Source organism: Thermobia domestica, chromosome 3 (assembly GCF_964235325.1).
Source record: "Thermobia domestica chromosome 3, izTheDome1.hap1.1, whole genome shotgun sequence".
NCBI classification, from domain to species: domain Eukaryota; kingdom Metazoa; phylum Arthropoda; class Insecta; order Zygentoma; family Lepismatidae; genus Thermobia; species Thermobia domestica.
This window is the reverse complement of record NC_137456.1, coordinates 129,368,837-129,394,109: the sequence shown is the minus strand read 5'-3', so window position 1 is coordinate 129,394,109 and position 25,273 is coordinate 129,368,837. Positions and strand designations below refer to the sequence as shown.

The 25,273-nt window shown below is 34.9% G+C and overlaps 1 protein-coding gene across 2 annotated transcripts in view; it reads left to right on the top strand.

Moving 5' to 3' along the window:
• Pld (Phospholipase D) overlaps nt 1-25,273 on the top strand; it is a 96,167-nt gene that overhangs the window by 54,916 nt on the left and 15,978 nt on the right. For both annotated transcript variants that reach the window (XM_081751687.1, XM_081751688.1), the window contains 6 exons: nt 507-625; nt 4,912-5,025; nt 12,015-12,226; nt 15,542-15,667; nt 19,028-19,136; nt 21,879-22,010. In XM_081751687.1, coding sequence (XP_081607813.1) covers nt 507-625; nt 4,912-5,025; nt 12,015-12,226; nt 15,542-15,667; nt 19,028-19,136; nt 21,879-22,010 — 812 coding nt within the window. The remainder of the gene's footprint in view (nt 1-506; nt 626-4,911; nt 5,026-12,014; nt 12,227-15,541; nt 15,668-19,027; nt 19,137-21,878; nt 22,011-25,273) is intronic.

The window sequence follows — 25,273 nt, the reverse complement described above, 5'->3', positions numbered from 1 at the left end:
AAATTTTAGATTGATCAAAAGAAAAGAAAAGAAACATTTCTACCAAATTTTGGTTATACTTCCCAAATATACATCTACTATACGTCTAGGCCCGTACATTTTCTAAATAAATAAACACCAACAGATTTTGTGTTAAATAATTATTAGCACTACCAAAAGTTATCCATTTTCTTTACAATACGACGTTTTAATTTTTCGTTGTTGGTAAATCGTGAAACCAAATTAAATGTTACCAACTGTTATCAGCAGAAATTTAAAGTTACAGCATAAACAAAAGATTAATTTACTTCCATTAACTTATGTACTCGTTTTTTCTTGTTTTAATTTCCACCTTACGAAAAGAGAGATGCAGTTAAATGTACATGTATAACCAACTTTCTTTCTTCCTTGTATGCTAGCGTTTCTAACTATTAGAATCTTTACTGTACATTAAAAGAAAATGATGTCATCTATATCAGCTGTTTGTAATTTTTCAAGTTATCAATAACTAATTTTGTAATTTTCAGATCTGGTAGACAGAACAACAACTCCACGTATGCCTTGGCACGATATTGGTGTGTTGGTTACAGGAACAGCAGCTCGAGATGTTGCGAGACATTTTATCCAAAGATGGAATGCTGTTAAGGTATTCCATAGCATTTTTTATGGTAAATTCTGAGTAAAGTGTAATAAGTAGTGTATGCATTCGGATATTAATGGTACTCGATATTGAAACTAAAATATTTTCATCTTCCTCACCTGCATATTTTATCAATGTAAAAAAATAAGTAAAAATAAAAAACAGCGATACAAAAAAAAAAAAAAGATATATTTCATATATAATGATACTATATACAAAGTGTCCCATATTGATGGAATACATCTTAAATACACATATTTTTGGTTGTAATAATCCAATTTACTATAAACTTTGTTAATACATAGCTGGGATACAGGAGTTTTACATACCATATTAAGTTTGAATATCACGTCCTTGAGATGGAAACCTCTACGACGAGAATATTCCTGAACTCTGTTTCTCTCGCCCTCACATAATGCGATGCAGTATATCAGCTGGACTGGGTGCACTTTCCTTTCACCAATTGCTTCCTTTCAGTTCATCAGCTGTTCGGGATTTTTTTGAGTAGTGTATACTCTCCTTCTAACCCCAAAGAATGTTCTCTGCTTGTGTTATATCCGGTGATATTGATGGCCAGTAGGTGTCATTGAATCTCTAAATTAGACGTCTTTGGAATTGTTCGCGAATGGTTGCCATGAACTGTCATGATATGTGACAAGTGGCGCCGTCCTGTTGCATTCACATACGTAACAGACCAGGGCGTTTCATCTCGAATGAAAAACGTGTTAAGTATGTAGTTAAACCGCTCGGCAATAACTAACGGCAAAATCATGTTCTATCTTTATAAAGTTAAAAAATATCATCACACACACATGATTCACTCCAACCATTAGTCACTTCGACACTGTGCAATGGGTTTACATGCATATTACAGGTGTTTTGTCTATCCCAAACGTATAATTTTGCTTGTTAACATATCCAAAAAACAAGTGATAATTAGCCCCATCTGACGTGGTCAGATGCAGAAGAAATCTCGTCTTCGTTGTACTTATCCCGGAACATATTACTAACATATTAGCCTGTCAACTTAGCAGCGTTGGCTGGTTTAAACCAGCTTTTTTTTTTTTTCAAAAAAACCAACTGGTTTAAACCAAAAAGAAAAAGAAAAAAGAACGAAAAATGCTTTAAATCGTGTGAACTTCATGGTGACGTTTACAGAGGTTGTTCAGCGTACGTTTGGCCGATTTCGTTCCTTCTCCTTCCCGGGCAGAATGGACTCACCCGACTTGGCTTGTGGCGTTCTGCAGTGGCTTCCTGGGAATGGAGTTGTTTTTCCGCGCGGACGACAATAACGCACAAAACAGGACTGTTGTGAGTGTTGTGTTAAATTTGTTTCCAAGTGTGTGGGTTTCCGCTCTGTAACCAAAATGCCGCCCAAACTAAGCTGGTTTTGGGAAGGCTATGTTGCGGCTCTTTATGACGCCCACTTTAATGTTTCTGTCATTAGAAAACAGTGCAAGAAGAATGGTTGCAATATCAGTTTAAGTGGAATAAAAAATGTTATTAAAAAGTACAAGAGCAACGAAGCTCCATCATTTGGATCACCAACGAAGTTGTCTAGGAAGCGGGAATGCACCAAGGCCACCTCCACCATGCAGAGGAAATTTCGCAAAATGGCAATGCAAGAAAATCCGCCAACACAAAGGTGTATGGCTAATCGTCTTGACGTGTCTTTGGGGACTGTGAGCCGGACATTACACCATCAACTCAAGCTGGAAAAAGTCATGAAAGCTCGCGGCCATCTTCTCACGGATTCCCACCAAAAGGAACGAAAGTGTAACGCCCGGAAGCTGTACGAACGGCATCTGGCAAAACAAAGGTGGATGTACGTCGTAACGCTCGATGAAGCATGGATTTACCTTTCCAACTGCGGCAAATCGAGAGCCATCATGTACCGAGGGAAAGGCGCCAAGAACTTCAGAAGGTGGGTCCGTGTCTGTAAAGAATCCTTCCCAAAAGGGTTCATGGTCGTTACTGGCTACTGTTACCGAGGTAAACTGAAGATTCGTAGGGTGGCGAAGAACTGCAAAATAAATTCGCAGTATTTTCAGGAGTAGATCGTGCGGCCGATCTACGAGTATGAGATTCCAACAATGTACGGAAATGACGTCAATCTGGTGCGCATTTACATGGACAAGGCCTCATCATATACCTCACGATCGTCCCCCGCATTCTACAGGGAGGTGGAGGGAAAAGTGGTATACAGGTGATACCTTTCAATGAGGTACCTGTTAAATCTCCGGATGCAAGTCCTATGGACTATTGTGGATTTGGATTGCTGAAGTGGACTTTGGGAAAACGGCGTGTGACAACTGTGGAGGGACTTTGGAAAGTTGTGCAAAGGGAATGGGACAAGATTCCCCTCCCAGTCCTTCAGAGAAGCCTATTACAGTGGAAATTACGCTGTCGGGCTATTGCTAGGAACCAAGAGAAACACATCGAGCACTTACGGACCTGGCGCCATGGATTCTTCTAAATTTTTAGGTAAATCGAAATTGACCAAATGTAGACTGAACAGCCTCTGTACACATATCAAACCATCTGCATTAGTTTTATCTCCTTTTCACCTTTTAATCAAGGTGTCCCATTCAATTCTCGGTCGAACCACAACCCTTCTTTCATGTGTAATCCAAGTAGCGGTTTGGAAGTCACTTTAAAGCAAAAGTCTTCTTGATAACCTCGGTATTACATAAAGATGTTAAGCCTAAACATACGAAACGAAGCCAAATTGTATATTTTTGCTTGCCTGAATGCTTGTTGTTTTATAAAGAAGTAAAGGTTGCCTAAATATATTGATAGACATTGGCAAAATTTATCGACTGCCTACGTAGCTTCCAACATTAGCTTGGATTGGACTTTGTTGTAATTTTATTGTATGATATCTACGTACTGAATTTGGAATTTAATACCTCAGTTTTAGCGTACTGATTATGATACGTTGACCTTAGATTTTACATGCAAAGCGATAACAGGATTTGCTTTGTATTTAAAGTAATAATAGGATTTTCCCAATGGCTAACCGATTTATATGTAATTCTGTATAATGGTTTCACTTGTGCAACTATTTATCTTTTTGTCCTGAAATGACTCTTGACAATTATAGTAAAAAGTATGTAAAGATCAGTACAACGTATTTTTATCAGGAGTCCGTGAGTGAGTCGGTAGACTCATTGCATTTGTGGCCAATTAGTTCCGGTTTCGAGTCCAAATGGAGAACAGTTTCTCTCGGATATAAGCCGGGAAGCTGTTTGGATCCCACTTTAAGCTTATAAGACCCCTTCCAGCATAACCCTGTTGTTGCATAATAACAGCAAGGTGTAGCAAGCTTATTTCTGTCCATATGTAACATAAATACATAGAGCAAATTATTTAAACCAAAAAAACTGGTTTAACCCCCCCCAAAAAAAAAAACAGGTTTAAACAAAAAAAACTTTTTTTGTTTTTTTTTGTTTTTCAATAAAAACCATGGTTTTTGCCAACCCTGCAACTTAGCCTATTTGCTGGGAGCAATTGCCGCGCTACTTGTGTCTTATTTGGAAACAATTGCAGATCTTGTCTCAGAATCCTGTGGAGAGTTCTACGAGTAACATTCGTATATTCTTCAATATATATTCGACAGTCGATGGGTGGACTTGAGGGAACGTAGTTCCATGGCGTTTGCAATACATTGGATTGTCTGCAAAGAGACTGTCCAAGTCGTCCAGAGGATGTTCTTTTGTTGACATTTCCTGTCTCACGGAAGTTCCGAACTGCACAAAGAATCACTTTGCGTAGTGATGATCATGTTCCCTGAAATGTTCTCTGAATCTTGCTAATGCTGATCACCCTTAACTAGCGAAATATGCCTCTAGAACATATGCAATTTCACTTGAAGTCCATGACGTCATGAAGGACTACTCACCTACAACAAATAACATCAAAATAAAATTCCACACATTGACTTTCAAATACTCTAAAATATAATTAGAAAAGATTCTTCATGTTCACGTAAATTAAAAAGTGAAATTAGTTCCGTCAACATGGGATCCTTGTATAATGTAATAAAATCTATCAAGATAATACATTTGAGGTACTTCTTTTCTGTCATTGCAAATATTTTTGCTATCTTCAGATCTTTATCTTAAACAGATACTTTCCTTTTATTCGTGCTCTTGCAGTACCTGATTTATATTTTGAAAATTCTCATTATCGTAATTCTCTGTAATGTTATTGGAGTATTTTCAGTTAAAAGTATTTTGGATTTATGATACACGTTTCTCCAATAAAATTATTTTGTTTCTTTATGTTGGCAGTTGGAGAAAGCAAAAATGAATGCTGCGTATCCATTTTTGTTACCTAAATCCTACGATAGTCTCGAATTGCTGCAAGGTAATCTAGCCGAAATACCGTTTTGCGTCAATTGTCAGGTAAGTGACATGCTCAATAACCAGTATGTATTTTATGAGTGCAATGCGAAGTAGTGTACTTTGCATATAGATAGCTATTGATGCGATGAGGGCTGCCTGTTTTCTTTAGATGCATTTTATTAATGGATAATAGAATAGAATGTGTGAAATAAGTAGATCAAGTTTTGCTTTGGTGAATGAAGATTGATAGCAGAGTGTTCTCTTTATTAAATACTTTTAGTTTATTGTTTTTCCAGTTAAATTGTATATAGAAACTATCCGGGATTGCAAATTTCGCGTCACATTACAGTTGCAGCACAGCCGTTTGTTAATTTCCGGTTTGGATTTCTCATGAAAAGTTCGATATAGTATTATAGCTGTTAACAAAAATAATTGAAAATTCGTGATAATCTCATAGTGACTAACAAAAGCATAGCAAACCAAGTAGCGTTTGTTCTTTCGGTTAATACAGAATGAAGGGGGAACGATAGCTCAGTGTTCGAGTGTGCATCTTTGGTGCGAGGGGTCAGTGTTTGATCCCCTGCTAAGCAAGTTTGTGATGGACAACATCGTGTCCGTGCATTTTCTCGATGTTATTCCGTTTCTTCACACTTTCTCATTCCACCATTAATTTCATAATCATTCACTTTCATTAATCAGTCGTCTCCTTTAACCTAAAGGACATAATCGTGGAACGTAATACTAGAAATTTCATTTCATTTCAGTGGTAACTTAATGAACAATTTTGAAGAGCGAAAGTAAATGGACAAATATTCTATTATGCACTGCTCTTATTAGCATACAGTTATTATGGTGGTAAATTATAATACTTTTATTAACTTCATACCTCGTCTGCAAATAAAATTTAGGGCCAAAAATTAGAAATGAACAAATTTTTGTAGGAATTACTAAAATCTGTCAATATTTTGAGCATAGAAGATCTTGACAAGAGAACTCATCGATGTTATAAAATTAAATAAATAATAGAATATTTAATTCAAAAGGCTAGAGGTCAATTATATGAAGGAAAGAGGCGATTACCCGATGTTCTTTCGAAGTTTGTGTATTAATTGTGTAAGATTACATAAATGTAACGAAGTCTTTATAACGAAACTATTTATCAAATCAACTTATGTATGTATGCGTATGAAGAAGATTTCTCAAGCAAAATAAGATCGTCAGGTTTGTTTTTCGCAAGATTGTACCTAGGTAGAGTCTTATTACAAAAATCTTTGCCACCAAGCTCTCTTTAAAAAGCCCAGTATTATGATCCGTAAGCAAAAATAAATCGAAAGAAGTGGGACAGAGTAAAGACCAGTCTTAATTTCTAATGCACCTACTTCAAATTTTGATTTCTAAGTAATCCTTGAACTTTCAAGCTTTATGCTCTCCAATAGTGTTTGACCTTGTTCACGAAAGATTTAAAAACAAGTATAAAAGAATTAAAATATTAAGGACATAAGAACGAACGAACTCATCGGGAAAGAACAATGTGTTGCTGTGACACATGACAAGGTGTTTCTGCACTTCCTTTTCCCGGTGATTCCTTTATGTTTCATTCCTGTCTTTTATCCTTTGGAACAAAGTTCTGTCGGAAAGCAAAAAACTTGAAAGTCTAAAGATTGTATAGAGATCAAAATTTGAAGCAAATAAGTATGGATCTGCTTTGACTGGTGAACATCTTTATTTCAATCGAAAATTCTAGTATTAAGTTGTCGTACATTTTTAATTGTGATAATAGCCCTCTAAAAAGAGTTGTGTGGCTTTAAAAAAACACGACTGTATGTTATTGATATAAGAAGAAATTGTCAAGTATGTTTTGTAGAAAGTAAAACACGAAATATTACACAAAACGTCATAATGCCTGACCTCTACCTGAAAGAACGCAGAATTCACTTTATTATTCAATTGATTATGTCGCTGACATTTACTATCGTCTTGTTATTTTACAGAGCATACTGTTATATGATTTCATTTCTCTTCATCTACTTGTACAGTCCGCAGCAAAAACCTGCAACATGAGCATGTAAGTTTATTGTGAAACTACGGCTAACAGCCCAGAAAATCAACATAATGTCTAAGTGGCACAAGTCACGCCAAGAAAAACCTCGGCATCCGCCCTGCACACTTATTTTGGAGTAAAAGACTTCGTTGTTTCACAATAAACTTACATGCTCATGTTGCAGGTTTTTTTGCTGCGGACTGTACATTCATTGTGTAAGATTGTTTAAACATCCAATAATATAAATAAAAAAAAACTATTAAATTCAAATAACCAGAATTACTCGTAAATTACAGTATAAAAAGAACTATGCTTCGTGTACTTCTATCTTATTGAAAGGTTAGTAGGAAATTTTTAGATCTAGTTGCATTTGATTTCGTATATGTTTAAATAGCAAGAGTTGTGTATCTGAGGTCGTGCGTGTATATTAAGGAGTACGATCTGTTCCAAAATATGTAGTATTGATGCTAACAACTATGGAAAGGAAAATGATTGACACAGTTGATAATTTTATTGTAGTGTTCATTAGTATATCGTCTGAAAGGACTCACTGTTATTAAAACTGATAATATACAATAGTCAAATTATTATGATTCTTGTTTCTTTTGTTCCTAACTTATTGAATTGACTGTTTGTATGAATAGTTACATAAAGGGCTTGGATAAACTAGAAATAACGTTTATTGTAGAAAAAAATTAAAAATAGATGTTCTCTGACTGTTGATATTTATTATATTTATTATGTTAATGGAGAAAGAAACGTTAATAAGACCTCTCAAAAACTAAAATGAAAATAAATACTCCATCCCATATGTATTTGTAATGTTGTCCATATCTGTTTCGTAATTTTCTATAAACGTTGCTGAACTGTAAAAATAAGATGATTTGTCTTATGTTGATATAAATACAGTGGTCACTTTTTACTAACGAGAGTTAACACACTAGCGCGGACGACAATAACTGAACAGCGTGGCATGGACTCTATGAGACATAAAAACTAGCTGGAAACATACATATATTCGTATCATAACAAAGCACGCAAGTCATCTAGATTGTGATTGTGGTTAGCATTCTAACCATGTATGTATATCCAAACAGATTTCGTAGATGTTCGATGGGTTTAAGATCAGGTGGGCTGATTTTGTTGGCCAAAGTGATAGTTGAAATAGGCTCTTTCGTTGCTGAATCTCTCCACTAAACTTTCCAGGGACATTGCAAGAAACGTTGGTGTGTTGGTAGAATACAATACCGGTTTGGAAGAATATAATGTGCGGATGCATTTAATCTGTAACGATCAAAATGTTGCCATTGATAAACTCACTAGCAGTAATGGGTACCCGTCTATGCAGTTTCTTATGTCAATAACTTGGAAACAGGCCTGGAACAATAACACTGCCACCGAATTTTTGTATTTGACCAACATGCATATCTGAGTGTTGTCTCTCACATGATATCTTCTTAAAATTGTTACTAGTCCGATTTATGAAGTAAAAGAATCAAAGAAAAAGAACTTTATTGCTTAATTACCGTAGTCGCATACGAAGTGAAGGTATCGTTGGTTCACATTGACACTTTAATTATGCGTGCACTCCGGAAGCTCATACTCAACAGTATTTGTTTTATTGTGATCTTTGATGTACTCATAGGGGCTTAGACCGTGCTCTCTTTTGATTGATTTGGATTTTAGTATCACTCTCACTTGTCAGTACCAATCCCATATGAGACGTGGATCTATAGATTAATGTGGGAACGGACCACATGAGCTCACACCGGAAATCAAATCCGAGTCCGCCGCACTGAAGTCGCGTACGATAACCATATAGCCACAAGGGAGCTCTGGATGTCTTTCGAATCTTTTTCTCTACTTACTGTCATATTTCTGAGTGGGCCACGTTGCCGACCTTCTTAACTTATGATTACTGTGCGAAAAAATAAAATAAATAAAATAAAATAGTCAGTTGGATAGTTTTGTATGGAACCAATGCTGACCAGCTACAATGATCTTAGTGTATATGTATAGGTAGGTAGATCTTGACATGTGTGTACTCTGACGTAGGGGGAAAAGATCAGTTGGAACCCGGGAATGAATTATACGTACATTATTCCATAGTTTTTCCATTAGCGATATTATTTCTAATGAGTGAAATTGATAATGAAATAATATGCTTGAAGCATGTAGTGAAAGCCTTGCATTTTGAAAAGCTTCACAAAAATTGAGTATCAGAATAATGGCATTCAAAGGTTTTAAAATGTACCTTTTATTTTGTATTGTGTTGCTGCCTGTGGAATATATATATCTGTCCAATACATTATACAGTAAGTATTTTATTCTTACAAAAATTTTGTGCATGTACAATCACTTCGAATTTCACCTTCTGCACCAGTCGTCGCCTAATACATCTGTGCTGTCATATCTACAAATGCAGCTCGTTTGAGTAAAGTATTATTATGCTTTTTTATTATTATTATTTAACGGCATCCTAATATGATTAGTAACTTTTTTAAATATTTGTAGAAGGTAAGAATGTAATAACCATATTTTACTTACTTTAAAATAGGCTTGATCTTAAATAAGAAATTGTATTTTAAATTATAAATACGTAAATAATTTCATTTCGTCCTCAAAGATGCAGGGACTAACTTAAAAAAAAAACTAAAGGAGACTTATTATATTCTTACCCATATTTTATATTTACAATAATTTATCAGTACTGTATGTAGATTATTCTTATGCATTTCCACAGTAGATATCTAAAATAATAAAAAAAAAAGTGTAGATCATTTTCATTTATTTATTTATTTTAAAGTACTGTACGTATTGTCTAGTAAAACAGCAACAATAAGAAAAAGAAACTGTAAAGGGAATTTGGATTCAGTGCAGAACAACAATTATCTGTAACCTGGGATCTCAAGTTTGATCCCAGGGTACCCCATCGTGTTAATGGACTAAAACTATGTACGAAGATTTTCATTCGTGGTTGTGTGTAGCGTTATCACATTATCTTTACGTTGATGATCTTAGATACGATTTCCGGTAAGACCTTAGTTTGCACTGGCTTATAAAAGATAGTTAAGATATTCAAAACCAAATGAACCTTTGAAAAGGATATATATATGCAGTTCCTGTCGTAACATGCAGTTTGTTTTGTTGGTATGACTTGTTCATAAGAAGTACAGATATTGCCCTGAGCTGATTAATTTTCTTTGAATTCTGAAAAGAACTGCGAAAATGGCTATATCTTTAATTCAGTCACTTTTTTTGGTTGAAACGTAATCATACGTTACAATGGTTCTCGGAAATCACGCGTAACTAACGAATTCTAAATTATGAAATAAATATGTTTAAACTGAATTTCGCTGCAGTTACGTGCAAAACAAAAACTTTTTTTTTTACATGTTTATTTCCATTAAAAAACATTAATCGTTGTTTTTCTAAAAATCAGTCATGATGTAAGATGTAGATATTCTTGTGATGTGAAGAAGTACACTTCTAACGTTTGTTTAACTACTTTCATAAGTAATACAATATTTGTAGCATAGTTTTAATACAAGAATTTTGAAAAGCGAGATATATATATCGTTAAAAATTGTTAGGAAAAAAGTATTAAGTCTTATTTCCTCTAAGGGAAAAGTCAGCAGTTTGTTCCTAATCCACAACTTTAATACTATATAGTATTATCCTTAACTTTTTTTTTTCTGTTTAATAGGTAATCATTCTTTAAAGAAGAATATCTTAATGATTAATTGTCTTCTCTGAGAAAATATGACAAGATTATTCGCATAATTTTGGTGCAATTTTAGAAATTCTATTTAGGAACAGGTCACAATTATTTGGTGCTGATTCAAATTAAATACAGACACTTAACTTTTAAGCCTTGAACGGTTCGTGGCGGAGAGAAGGAACGAAAAAGATTATTAGAAAAGGGGAGATACGTTCTGTTACATGATACTATCAGTATTTCTGACCAAACTTCAGAATTATAGCACCCGTACAATACAGTAATATAACTGAGTAGTTTGTGAGTAGCTAATTGGCTAATGAGAATTAAGTACAGATAGTATAGATTAATGTATATAGGATTATAACGAATTAATTCAATACTTGCCGTAGTAGTGTCTGCTCATCTGTAAACGCACAATTATAGTTCCAAACAATAGTAGCTTTTTTTTTTTTTTTTTTTTTTTTTTTTTTTTTTAACTATTTCAGTAATACTAGTAATTAAAATTTGTGTCCATATTTTCACAGTACTCACATTATACTAAATTTTGTCGATATCAGATTGTTGTAAAATACCTAGTCATCATTTTATCATAACAATTATTTAATGCAGATCAAAGTAATCTTAAATGTAGTTTATGTATGCAGGACTCGTACAGCCTGTAAAATATGGGAAGTCTGTTATCCGTATGCGAAAAGTTCTGTTAGGAAAAATAAGGTTGTTAGGGTGTAACGTGTTACGTAATGTAATGTCTGACCATATTTTGTTTGCAACATTAAAGTAAATTAGAATCTAACAAACTAATAATATATAATAGGAATTTCGCATCATACAATGACTCCAGAATTGTTGATTTTCTGTTATATCTGAATGTCTGTGTATTACTTTGGAAAAACGCGTTGAACTTGAAAGTTTTATCTTTACGGTATGAGTTGTAAGATATTTATAACATCGCTTTCTTTTATTTGTGTTTAATTGTATTCGTGGGTTTGTTACTGTAAGTGTAACGTGTTAAACTAATTGATTTCTCATGAGAAGCTGAAGAAACAAGCCTTTGTTATTTGTTAAGATGTCACTGGCCCGTCGAAAACTTGGAGAGCAGTATAAATTACCGATATCAGAAATCAGTCTTCGAATTAGATATTATTAAGGTGAATGCTTGCACTATAATTTATACTCGTATGGTTTCATTACGTTCCTGTTATTGAGATTTCTATAAAATGGTTAAGAATATGAACTGAAAACAATCTATGTAAATGAAATAATTATGTTTTGTAATTTTTTTTTTAGGTACTGAGGAGTGGAAGTCATTGGAGTATTGGATTTAGTGATCCTGATACTAGTGAAGAAAGCATCCATCTTGCATACCTTGATGCAATAACGCAAGCTAAGCACTATGTCTACATCGAAAATCAGTTTTTCATCACTTTGTCTATGGATCAAGGAGAAGTAAGGAATCAGATTGGAGAAGCTTTATTTAAGCGAATACTTAGAGCCTTCAGGTATAATTTGTTTACGTCATCTTCTAATCAGCATTTAAGTTGTGGACAATTTTTGTCATTTATCTGGTCTTTTAAGGTACTAAATTACATTGCGTGGAGGTTTTTACACATAATTTTGTTCAGAAAAGACCGTGTTGCAACTTATGTGTGGAAACTAACTCACTCACTCACTTGTGTATACATATATATATACTAGGTAAAAAATGGCTGTCCTTGGTTCGAAAAGTTGTTATATCTTCATAGCTACTAACGGTACTTCAATTAAACTTAATAAAGCCTAAGATATGTATTTTTTGAAATACCTTTCGTGCAAGTACCTGAACCCTTAGAAGAAAAAGAAGAACCTTTTTCAGGAAAACTTTGGGAAAATTTTCCACATTCATGGATCGTGACACATGCGTATGGTATTCGAAAGCCTGCTTCAGTCTAGAGACAATGACATACAAACCATGACCAAAGATAATTATCATATAAATAGGAGCTTCCTAAGCAATTTTTGTTTTTAGTTTTATTTATTTATGTACTATTTTATTTTTCAAAATATTCTTTAAAATATTTTTAATCTCCCTACTTAGTAGTCGAATTTCAATGAAACTTAATACTCCACAGGAAAAATTTAATATGTCTTTTTCCTAACTCTTCGTTCAAAGACCCACATAATAGAGTTTTCTTCCTCCTGAATACTTCTTTCCCTATTCCTATCCTTGCATTTATTTCGCGTTCGCACTTCATGTGTCTACCCAGGTATCAAAAACTAGTCACCTGTTCTATTTTTCTTTTCTACTTCTATATTTGACACCAACTGCGTCGTTCCAGTCACTATGACGTTTATTTTCATCCCGTATTCTTCACTGCCCTTTCTCAAGTCTTCTAACATCTTTCTAATTTTTTTTCAGATTCCGCAGGGAATGCCATATCATCTGCAAACCTAACCATGCATTCCTAACCATTCTACCTCCTCCAAAATACCATCATCATTATGTAGGCTCGTCTAAATATATATTAAATTACATCACCAACATTTCTTTCGAACTTCTCTTCAAGTTGCACTCTCCTCTGTCATTTCTTCCCGTAACCTAACAATCACTTGTTGGTTCGTATTCAAGTTCCTTACGAGTCTTCGATCTTTCCATTCCAACTCAACCTTCTTTAGAACTCCCATCAACAATTTCCAGTTCACCTGGTCAGAAGCCTTTTCTAGATCAATAAATATAACATACACCTCTTTTCTATAAACTTTTAACCGATTACTCTTAATAAGCTTTTCGCGTCTCTTTGTTCCCTTACGTCTCGTAAACTCGAACTGTTTCTCCTCAACTTCTTCGTTTGTTCTTCCATACAATCTTCTGTTCAGTATCCAAAGCGTAAAAGCATAATTTGTCTGCATGTGATATGATACTAATAGTTCCGTAATCCTCACATTTCTTTTGGTTCGATTTCTTAGCCAAGTATTATGATCATCTTCAGGAAATCTTTCAGCCATTCTCCTGTCTCATGTACTTCATTGCAGAGTCGGAACCATTCTTTCTTGCTCTTGTCTACCGTATTCTTAATGAATTCGATTGTTATCTATCTTCGTCTCTTTTCCATTCCTGATCTCGGATACAGCTTTTTCAAACAATTAAATTAAATATATACAGTTAGTCACAAAAGTCTCCGTACTGCATGTAGCAGCCAAAGTAAAGCTATGGGATGTGAAAAGTGTGGATGGTAATAATGCGAAGTGGAATTATTTGTAGTCGAAGTCACCTCGTTGGAAAGTGTACACAATACTGTGCTGATGTATTTGACTGTTTAAGCACAAAAGAATACAAACAGTGAAGTGAAGGTCAAAAAAGTTTCCGTACACAGCAGGAATAGTAGCAAACCTTGTGCTTTCGGTGTTACTGTATGAACGAATAGCTTCATGGGGATTCAATCCTGTGTGGCAGTAGCAGTGTTGTCAGTCAGAACAAGCAAAACAAAGACAACCAGGTAAGCAGTTGTGCATAAGAAAATGAAAGTACCGAGGTCAATTCGCGAACTGATAATAAAATTACATAAAGAATAACATTCTCTTCGACAAATAGTGAAAAACTTTAAGAAAACACACACTACGGTGCAGGATGTAATAAAGAGGTATAAGAAGACAAAATGTTATGAAAATCGAAGTGGCCGCCCAACGAAATTGGAAGTGCATTATCAACGTGCCATTCTACGAACGAGCAGGAGTAAACCACAAACGAGTGCCCCTAAACTTGCTAGCATGCTGGAAACAGGCTATAGTGTAAAAGTGTTCGCAGGATTATCAGAAAAGCGGTATATAATGGTCGTTCAGCTAGGAAAAATCCCTTTTTGAGACGAATAAACAGAGAGAAATGTAGGGAGTATGCAAGAATACATGTAGACAAGCCAATAGCCGTCTGGAACTTGGTGTTCTTCAGCAATGAAAGTAAATTCATGTTTTTGAATCGGAGCGATGAGTTAGAATGTGGAGGAAACTCATACTCACATGGGCCCTAAGAACTTATGTCCAACGGTGAAGCATGGCGATGACAGTGTGCTTGTCTGGGCGTGGATGAGTGCAGCTGGAGTGGGGAAGTTGCAGTTCATCGAGGGTACGATGAACCAACATGAACATTTTAAAAGCAAATCTTCACGTCAATGCAGAGAAATTATAGCTTAGACCCTCGTTTGTTTTCCAACAGGATAATGACCCGAAGTACAAAGCCAGAAGACTTCAGGAGAGGGTGTTACATAATGTGCCCAAGCAATTGCTTACTTCCACAATCGCTAGATTGCAACCCGATTGAACATCTGCGGACTGACTTGGATAGGTCTGTTCGTAAATACAGCATCGCAAGTAAGGAACAACTGAAAGCCACTCTAGTAGGGGAGTGAAGCAAGATAGAGCCTACGATAACAGCAAAATATGTTACTGCGATGCCAAACTGAATGAGGGAAATACTACCGGCGAACGGAGGACCGGACCCACAGATCATTAGAGTGCACAAACTGGCCTGCTGTGATTCATTTTTTATACGTGTACGAAAACTTTTTGCCTCCAGTTGTGTTCATTTGAGTGTATTTAGTTCGTTACTTATTACTTAACTGTACTATATTCTTTATGTTTGGCATAACGATACCTGATGTCCAACAGAAAAAACATGTTCATTAGTTGTTCATTATTTGCCATGATTTCTACACTATCTTCTAAGGAATGTATTAATTGCAGGTGTACGGAGACTTTTGTGACTAACTGTATATATTGCCAATTTTATTAATTCTAACATAAGCTTATTGTAGTTACATAATTAATGTTTTTCATTTTTCCAGAGAGGAAACAAAATTCCGTGTTTACGTAGTAATGCCATTGTTACCTGGATTTGAAGGAGAAATTGGCACTCCAAAGGGAGCTGCGCTGCATGCGATAACTCACTGGAATTATGCTTCCATTTGTAGGTAATCAAGTAATTTAATTTATGAAAGAGTAGAAATGGGGATGAAATATTGCTTCATATAAGTAGATAAATACAGGGCTCAATAATAGAAAGCTTGCTTTTGCTACGAACAACCTGGGTTTATTACCAATTGAATTTTTGGTAGACAACATGTATCCGTAAGTTTACTTGTTTAGGTAATACAAGCTGCCCAAAGTGTGAATTTGGTCTTTTGTTGGCTAGTATTGGGTTACAAGTCATTGTGCATGAAGGTATAATTGTTGTGATGCACCTGTATTGCGGAAATGATCAAGTTGCTGAATGCATGCATTCATGTTACAGCTATATTGATATATGTCATACCATATATAAGTATATCTGATATGTGTAACTTGTGTTCACAGCATTTCTCAGTGAACACTTTTGACAGCTTGTATCTTTGAAGTATTGAATTTCTTCGAACTAACGAGGAAGGTCCATAAACCGTGAGAGTTGAATTGAATTTTGGTGAAAATTTGTGACAAGATTCAGTTCAAGTTGCTAAGTAACGTAGTAATAGTCACTCGATGCGCAAACGCTTCGTTGAGCTGCTACACCGACGCCATCTTGAAATCCAGTAGGCAATGTCCAAGAATACCCTTGTGGGACAAAAATGAAAAAGCTTTTGATAGATCTGACTTCAGTATTGTAAACCAAGGTAGAGCATCTATATGTGGGAGTACTTTCAGTGCATGATCGCCAGTTTGAAAGGCGCCATATTGAATCGCCGTCAAATACGATAAATGGCAAGGGGGTCCTGTGGGGTATTAAATAGCACTGGAATTTACTCCTGAATCCATTTCCGTAACCAACGTTTACATATCTGTTTTCGCTTCAGAGTTAAGAGCTCTCTCGCTCACAGGAACATATAAAAACTGAGCAAGTAAAATTTGTGTTATGAAATGCGGTCGTGCGAACACTTGCAGGGTTTTAACTAATGCAGTAGTTAATGCATTGCAATAGCCACTATACCAATCAGATCTTGAGACTAGTGAGAGAAATCGTTAATTAAATTGAAATGCCTGTAGTGAAAAATGGAATAGCAGCACTGTAACAAATTATACCTATTTCAAAGTGCGCTATATATATGAGTCTGTGTGTGTTGCGATTATGCATAGCATTTAAATGCTGTAATACAAGTTAGGTGCAATGGCACATATGACTTTACAAGAATATGTCTTGAAGTTATTAGAAAATTAATAGAAAAATTATTAGAAAAATAATATAAACTGTGCACATAAGCAAATATTAACCTACTAACCTTTTGCTGTTCGGCTGTGATGATGGAGATCCAAAACGAAGTGATTAGCACACAGCATCATGGAGCAGTGCAAATACTTAACAAATGCACTTTCGTCACAATCTTCATGACTACAGACACTATTTTCTGCTAGTCTCCAGAACATTTGTAAATGAACCAATTATTGCTCCTGTTACATACCCACATTTCTGCCATGTATATGCAAGCATGTCCTTTGGGACTGGCGCACAAAATTGATGATACACAACAGAATGCATTTTCTTTATGAAAATTTTGCCATATAACTTGTACACCGAACAAGTGAACACTGCTACAATTAGTTATTTATCACAGTTTTGATATGAAAACTAGTCTTGCCCTTATTATAAGCAAGTGTTTTATCGTTAAAGGTGGAAAGATGCAGATATTTAATTATTTAATATTGAAGGAAAAAACAACAGAGAGGCTTGTTTTATGGATTGCAATTTGGTATTGAATCTTGTAATAATCTTTATTGCCATCTATTCTTAGCAGGTGTGTGTGTGCATTCTATTATCACTAATAGCAGAACAGTCACAAGAAAAGTGAATTCTAAGTTTCCAGATGTATCTTCTTCTAAAAATTGGTTGTGAACTGATAATTTAAATACCCTTCATTATTCAATGCGGCAGCAATAAATCGATTGTATTTATACAAACTGACAATAAATACATTAAAGTATTTTAATTTCGTAATATACACGGTAAATTATAGGTAGTCAAGTATGAGTATTGGAAAAAAACGCAATATTTTGCAACAATGAGTGTCTTTACGTTAGGTTTCAAGATTGGGGAAGAAAACTTAACACACTATAATGGACCATATAAAATTGCTTAAAATAGATTTTTGGTTTGATACAGTTCAACGTCCCACACTTATGTCTGCTACGCTAAAGGAGACGTGGACCTACTGATTATCATGGAATCCGAACCATTTTGGTCGTTCAACTAATATGCACCAGTTTATATCATTTTTCTAATATATATCCGAACAATCCCTTTGGTATTCTCTACTCGTCAGTACTATTACGCATGTGTTTCATCGACAAGCAGTCTATTCCATCGCACTTTAAAATAGGTATAACTTGTAGCATGCTGCTATTACATTTTTCACTACAGGCATATCAATTTAATTAACAATTTATCTTACTAGTATCAAGATCCGATTGGTATAGTGGCTATTTTACTGCATTAACTACTGCATTAGTTAAACCCCTGCAAATGCTCGCACGACCGTGTTTCATAACACAAGTCTAACTCGCACAGTTTTTATATGTTCCTGTGTGTAAGAGAGCTCTTAACTCTGAAGCGAAAACAGATATGTAAACTTTGGTTGCGGAAATGGATTCAGGAGAAAATTCCAGTGCTATTTAATACCCCACAGGACCCCCTTGCCATTTATCATATTTGACGGCGATTCAATATGGCGCCTTTCAAACTGGCGATCATGCACTAGAAGTACTCCCACATATAGATGATCTACCTTCGTTTACAATACTGAAATCAAATCTATTAAAAGCTTTTTCATTTTTGTACCAAAAGGGTATTCTTGGACATTACCTACTGGATTTCAAGATGGCGTCGGTGTAGCAACTCAACAAAGCGTTTGCGCATCAAGTGACTATTACTATGTTACTTAGTATCTCGAACTGAATCTTGTCACTAATTTTCATCAAAATTCAACTCTCACGGTTTATGGACCTTCCTCGTAAGCAGAGAGAGTGAACGCTTATGGATTATTTTTCAGCTTATAAAAATTACCAAAGTTTGTACACATTTCTGTCATAACCTGCTTATAGAAATTCAGATAATGGAATTTTATGGTTGCTTGGAGAAATGCATGCACTGAAAGCACTTAAACAATTAAATAAAGTTTTTGGATTATAATGCCATGGAAACAAGAAAAAAGGAAAATATTTTGAAAATTAAAGGTACAAGAGTATTAATTTGTGTTTATATTGTCTGTCAGAATCGTAAATATGTCGTCATCCGTCATCGTTAACTTTAGTCGTTCTAACCTTTGTTCATTTATTATTTTGATATATCTATATTTCTTTATTTACAGAGGCAAAGATGCACTTATGATGCGGCTAAAAGCAGCTGGAGTACCAGACCCTACTGAATATGTTTCGTTTTACGGTCTGCGAAAATATTCCTTTCTTAATGGAGAACTGGTTAGTTTTTTAAATTTAATATTTTTTGTGATGATGTCTTTTTAATGTTTTAGCTATTAACTTAAATTCATTTCAAGTGTAATCAAGTGGATCTTTTAGAAATATTTGCTGATTTACTAAACAACTCCCACATGTAACTATATACGGGTAATCTTGATGTTGCATTTCATTCAAATTTCTTCCTGCTTATGTAAGTACAAGTTTTGTGAGTGCGTTACCATGAACATTCTTAAGAATAAATTCTGAAATTCTTTCTCTGGCTTGCAGCTTGTCTGCAATATATATTATTACATAAAATATTTAATTGCTACTTAAGTTTTCCTTGGTGACAGCTAGTAAGGAATAACCTTCAAGCTGCGGGATATTTTTCTTATGAACAACAGCCTGGGCATCAATTTCTCAACAACAACAAATATTTCTAAGTCTTTTGCTCCCTTTTTAATTCTACATACATCAGTAATATGTGAAAATAATTTTACATGACACACGAACACATTGATCTGCTTTTGATGAAAGTAAAGAAGCTCTGTGTTGCAAAGAGATTTTCTACTTAGAGAAATATTGTTAGTGGCCTGATGATTCTCATTTCTTCTTTTGAGTTCGTCTTAACATACGCTTTATTATTATTATTATTATTATTATTTTCATTTTTTTCATTTCAATATTTTCCGTTTATACTCATATACTAACAAATATCCAAGTATGAAACCCCAGACTATGGTACGGTTCCTGCTCCTGTATCATCTGTATTTCCATTCATAAAAGTAAATGACAGATTCGTATTCTCTTGGACAAGCAGTAACCATATTCCAAATTTCTTGTCTTTATGTCGTATAGTTCATCGTGTAATTTATAATAAAACTCCGCATCTGCTCGGAGCGACTCACATACGTTTGATTGTTTTCTATTTGAATTTACATATTGTTCCAGCAAACGGTATATATAGTTTGTTTACGACATTTGTTATAATTATACAGGCAATACTGAATAAGTACCTTACTTACCAAAAAACTATACCATATATATATAAAAATGGAACATTGTGATGAAATCTAATAATCAATGGCTGTGAAATTTCATATGTAAATTTTTGGCAGTAGTTATTTCTTATGAATGTCGTTGCCCGTATCTACAGACTATTTGATACCAAAAATATCGGTCATTCCCTTTACTTCTCTATAGACACTACTTTAGTTCTTGCCACAAGAAAATATAGGTAATATCTGTGGGGCACAATATTCAAGATGATATCGTAGTTCAGTTTGTAGATTTTCTTTATATATTACATATAAGATAGGAAGTGGAGAATTAGGAAGAGAAGAAAATATTAACGGAAAAATAGGTCCGAAATATTGTCTTGGAATGTAGTCATGCGATGGACTTCCAGGGGGACGAATATAAAACTAACGGAATATATTGATCAGCAAGAAGATACTGAAGTTTTGATATGCTAGTAGTTAAGTTTGTTTCATTCAGTCCGAAAATAGTTTTATGAAGGCGCTCCTCTAAAAATGTAATAAAAATTCCTCTTTCAGGTGAAAAGTGCATTCTTCTTTGATTGACAATATACCTGTATTGGAGTGAGTTAATCCGATGTAGGTTTGTGCAAATTATTCTAATATTTGAGATAGTTATTTCTCTGACAATTTGAATTTTCGAATTTATAAATATTGGTTAGAATTCACGATTTTTAATATTATTTGTAATGTGTTTTGACTCAGATTTTGTACAAGTGTTTCAGATTGCGCTTCTGTTAAGTCATTTACATATTTATGTAAATTAACTGGAAATGTGGTCATTTGGCTTTAATTCTGGCGAACACGGGCACGCAGATTATTGGAGTCCTTTCCAATCGTTATTGTAATTACTGCGGGTGGCAAAAGAACCAAGCCCGAGAATCAAACTTGGAATCCATCCAGCACCTATGCATTGACAGCTTCACTAATGGCAACCTGAATGCATACAAAGCTATCTGCACACAAATGCTGTTTGAATGCAAGTTGTGATTGTGATTCAAACAAAACAAAGTTTTGTTTCAGCCTCGCCACAAACAACCGCAATAAATCGCAATATTAGGAGTTATATTAAAAGGAGTAATTTCAGTAATTTGATTTCACGATAACTGATATAATATGAAACCTAGTATAGTCGGATTATGCACATAACGATCACTGGGGAAAATACTGAATCAAATACACATGCGATCTAATTTCTTGTATTTAATTCTTCGAGAATTATATTCTACATACCCTCTTATATGTGTAGGTTAAAACAAATAAAAGGAAAGAATCTAACTAGTTGAGTTGAGTTTCTTCTATGTAGGTTTTACTAGCGAGTGGCCATCTGTTGCAACAACATGTCGCTCTTCCCGATTCTCCCACGAAGCACCGCCCACAGGTCTAGAACCCAGGCGTAAAAAGTAATCTCGAAACCCTAATTTCATACGAATTTTTATTAATTTCGTCCGCACATACATTCTCATTGGCCGGAGCATTATCATGACGTATAAGTAAAGTCTATGAGAGTATGTTATTGTTCCGGTTTCCACAGATGAGGTTTAAACGTGAATAAAAAGTTCATTGTAACGTAAAATGAAATGAAATGCAGAAATGAAAATACATTTCACCTCTCGAAATCCATTGAATAAAATAAAAAGAATATTCTAAAAATTGGTTCATAATAAAGATCATTATATCGTAACGTTATATTAATGCTGTTTTTCCATTCTTTCTAATATTGCAGGTAACAGAATTGATTTATGTACATTCTAAGCTGATGATTGTTGATGATCAACTTGTCATCTGTGGCTCAGCTAATATCAACGATAGAAGTATGATTGGAAAGAGAGACTCAGAAATAGCAGTTGTAATAGAGGTAAGGGCTGTTGAATTTTAAGTAGTTCACTAACACTAGCTTGATAGAATCGAAATATTGTGAGGAAATGATTAAATAGTCTGGGGAAGTTAACAATATTGCAGATAATTAAAAAGTAGAAAAGAAAATGGTTAAGATATAGTTTGAGAAGGAAATGTTTTCTGAAATGTGTGGTTGCAAAACAAAGAAAATGAAGAAGGTTGATGATAGTTGTAAATGATTATGTCAATTCCTATGTTGTTAAAGATGTTAGCTGGGTAGCATAGTACAGTCATGTTCAAAAAATTCTATAGCCACCCACATCTGTTTCAAAAAGCCGTGTATTCGTAACTATAAGTGAAATATATCAAATATAAATAAATTTTTGTTGAGTGTCTTTTTCTTATTTCTACTAAAGCACTACATTAATTTACGTACATTTGTGAGAATATTGTCTTCTATAAAGATATATGAATGCATTTTTTTATTATTATTATTACTAGCAGATTGTCCGTTCTTCGCACGAGGAGAATACGTTTCATTTTAGACATAAGGAGCAATCGGGGCCGAATTTGAATTTAAACAGCATCGATAGTGTCACTGTTAATCTCAGCGAGCCAGTAAACTATGGATTCGACACTAATATCAGTCATTTTTGATTATTTTTATTGATCTTCCCCTTTCCCCTGTGCCAAATTGCGGAACTGAATTTGGATTTAAACGGCATCGGAAATGTCACTGTTCATCTCAGCGACCCCGAAAACTATGGATTCAACACTAATATCGGTATTTTTCGATAATTTTTAAATACCTTCACCCCCTCCCCTAAGTTGCACCGTCAAAGTGAAATGATAAAAAACATTCCAGGCCCGGACCTCATCTGTGTTGAAAATTTGATCGAGACCGGTCGGGTGGTTCAAGAGTTATTAAGTCACAAATATAGTCACTTCCAATTTTACATATTACATATGTAGATTTATGTGGCTGTAAATGGGAATTTCTTAAGTTCCGTAATTAGCCTAATGACTAATTTCTTAAGCTAATGACTAGAAAATAGTTAAGATAATGCTAATGCTGATGATCAAAATGCAGCACAAATTTTCTCCTTTACTTAATTTGGCGTTCTGTTTATTGTGTGATAATCAAAATAAACATTTTCAACACGTCGAACGATTAGAAAGATGATTTGTTGTATATAGTGTCCAAAAGTCACATGAACGAGCGTTTCGAAACATAAAGCCCAGAAACTATATGTAATGAGAAGAAACTCTCTGGGAACTCTTAAGTAAAAGTTATACATCGTTCATTATATAGTAACTTACGCAACCGAATTAGCAGAGATTGAAAAAGTACTAACTCTGAACTGCTGTCCAGCATAACTCTAGAACGCCTGGAGCAGTTTTAACCGAACTTGGTACATATATTACTTGCTGTCTGGATAATAATCCCCTGGCATACTTAGGGAGAGTGGTAGGGGGACATAAAAATGTTCGGAAATGACCCATATTAGTGTCGAACCTATAGTTTTTGGGGTCCATGAGCTGATTGGTGACAGTTTCAGTGTCCTTTAAGTCTTAAGTTCTGCCCCTCAGAGAAGGTAAAACCCCTAGCACACCTGGAGAGGTGAAATTATGGCATGTAAAAAATATCGAAAACGACCGATATTAGTGCCGAATCATTAGTTTTCAGAGTCGCTAAGTTAATTGTTAGCAATTCTGATGCCGTTTAAGTCCAAGTTCAGCCCCCAGTGAGAGCAAGACACCCTTAGCACTTCTAGGAGGGAAGGGGGAGAACATACATAAAGTGATAATAAACGAATGATTTGTCGAATTCGTGATTTTCGGAGTCGCTTAAATAAAGAGTGACACTCCAGATGCCATTTAATTTCAAGTTCAGCTCCCATTAGCACCCAGGGGAAGGGAATTTTCACATGTAAAAACTATTGAAAACTATCGATATTAGTGTAGAGTCCATTTCAGCTCCGGTTTAGTACTCTGGAGAGAGGGGAAATAGTGAAATGAAAAGTATTATCAGAAACAACAGACATGAAATCCATAGTTTTTTTGGGTCCTTAAGTTGATTGGCGACACTATATACCATTTAAGTCTACGTTTAGCCCCATCATCATCCCTAGGTTGTGGGAAAGGGTTGACATGTAAAAATAATCAAAAACGATCGATATTAGTGCCGAATCCATAGTTTTCATTGCTGTGCTGTGATTAATAATTACACTCCCAGTAGCGTTAAAGTCCAAGTTCGTCTTCCATCGACATGGAAGGGTAAGAAGCGAGTGAAAAATAAAATATCTCAAACAACTGAGATTAGTGTCAAATCTATAGTTTGAGTTCCTCAAGCTATTAGGTTACAATCACGGACATTTAATCCCAAGTTTAGGCATGAATTGGGATTTTATAGGGGCAACGCCGAAAGCGTTGCTCGCATATCTATATATATTTCGACATATGTGTATGAATGTATATTCCAGCGTAAATCTGGAGCGTCTGGAACAATTTTACATATGACTTTCAATCGGGAAAGAATACTGTAGAGATAAGACACCCAAGCAATGGGAGTTGGAATGAGTGGCATGTAAAAATAATGCCAAACGACTAAAAATTAGTATGCAATCCCTAGTTTTTGGAGTCGCTGAAACGAATAGTGACGTTCTCAATGCCGTTTAAGTCCAGGTTCATTCCCATCGACAGAAGGTGAGGGAAGTGAAAAATAAAATGTGAAAAATAACTGACATTTGTGTCGACTTCATAGTTTTTGAGGTCGGGAAAACGTCTCACCCGTTTGAAATTACATTTGAAAGATAGTTAACACCCACTTCAAGCCGTGTGTTTCAATGTTTATGTCAAAAGTAGAGTATCTTCTGTATTTTTATCAATACGCTTTCATTGAAATAAATATTCAAAGGAGAAAGGGGATTCAAATATTTACCATAAACCTATTCTTCCCATGCGAAGAACCCTAGTGTATATATATAACGTTGTGTTAGTGTGTGTGGCATAAGATTAAATTAAATATACCGGCTGTATGAAAAGTCAGGGCCATAGGCTAATCCATTTATGAGTACAAATACGAAAAAGTAGAAAAAGAGGAAAATTTTTGGAAATAAGTGGTTTTCAATTTAAAATGGTGGAATTTTTCTAATCGTACCAGAAGTTTTGCTCCATACTGGTAAGGCGTCTTATGATAAGTGAAAAAGCAACATTGCCAGTTCATCAGGCTCTATCCTTCTGCTTTAGCGGTTAACCATTACAGTAGAACGTTGTTGGGAA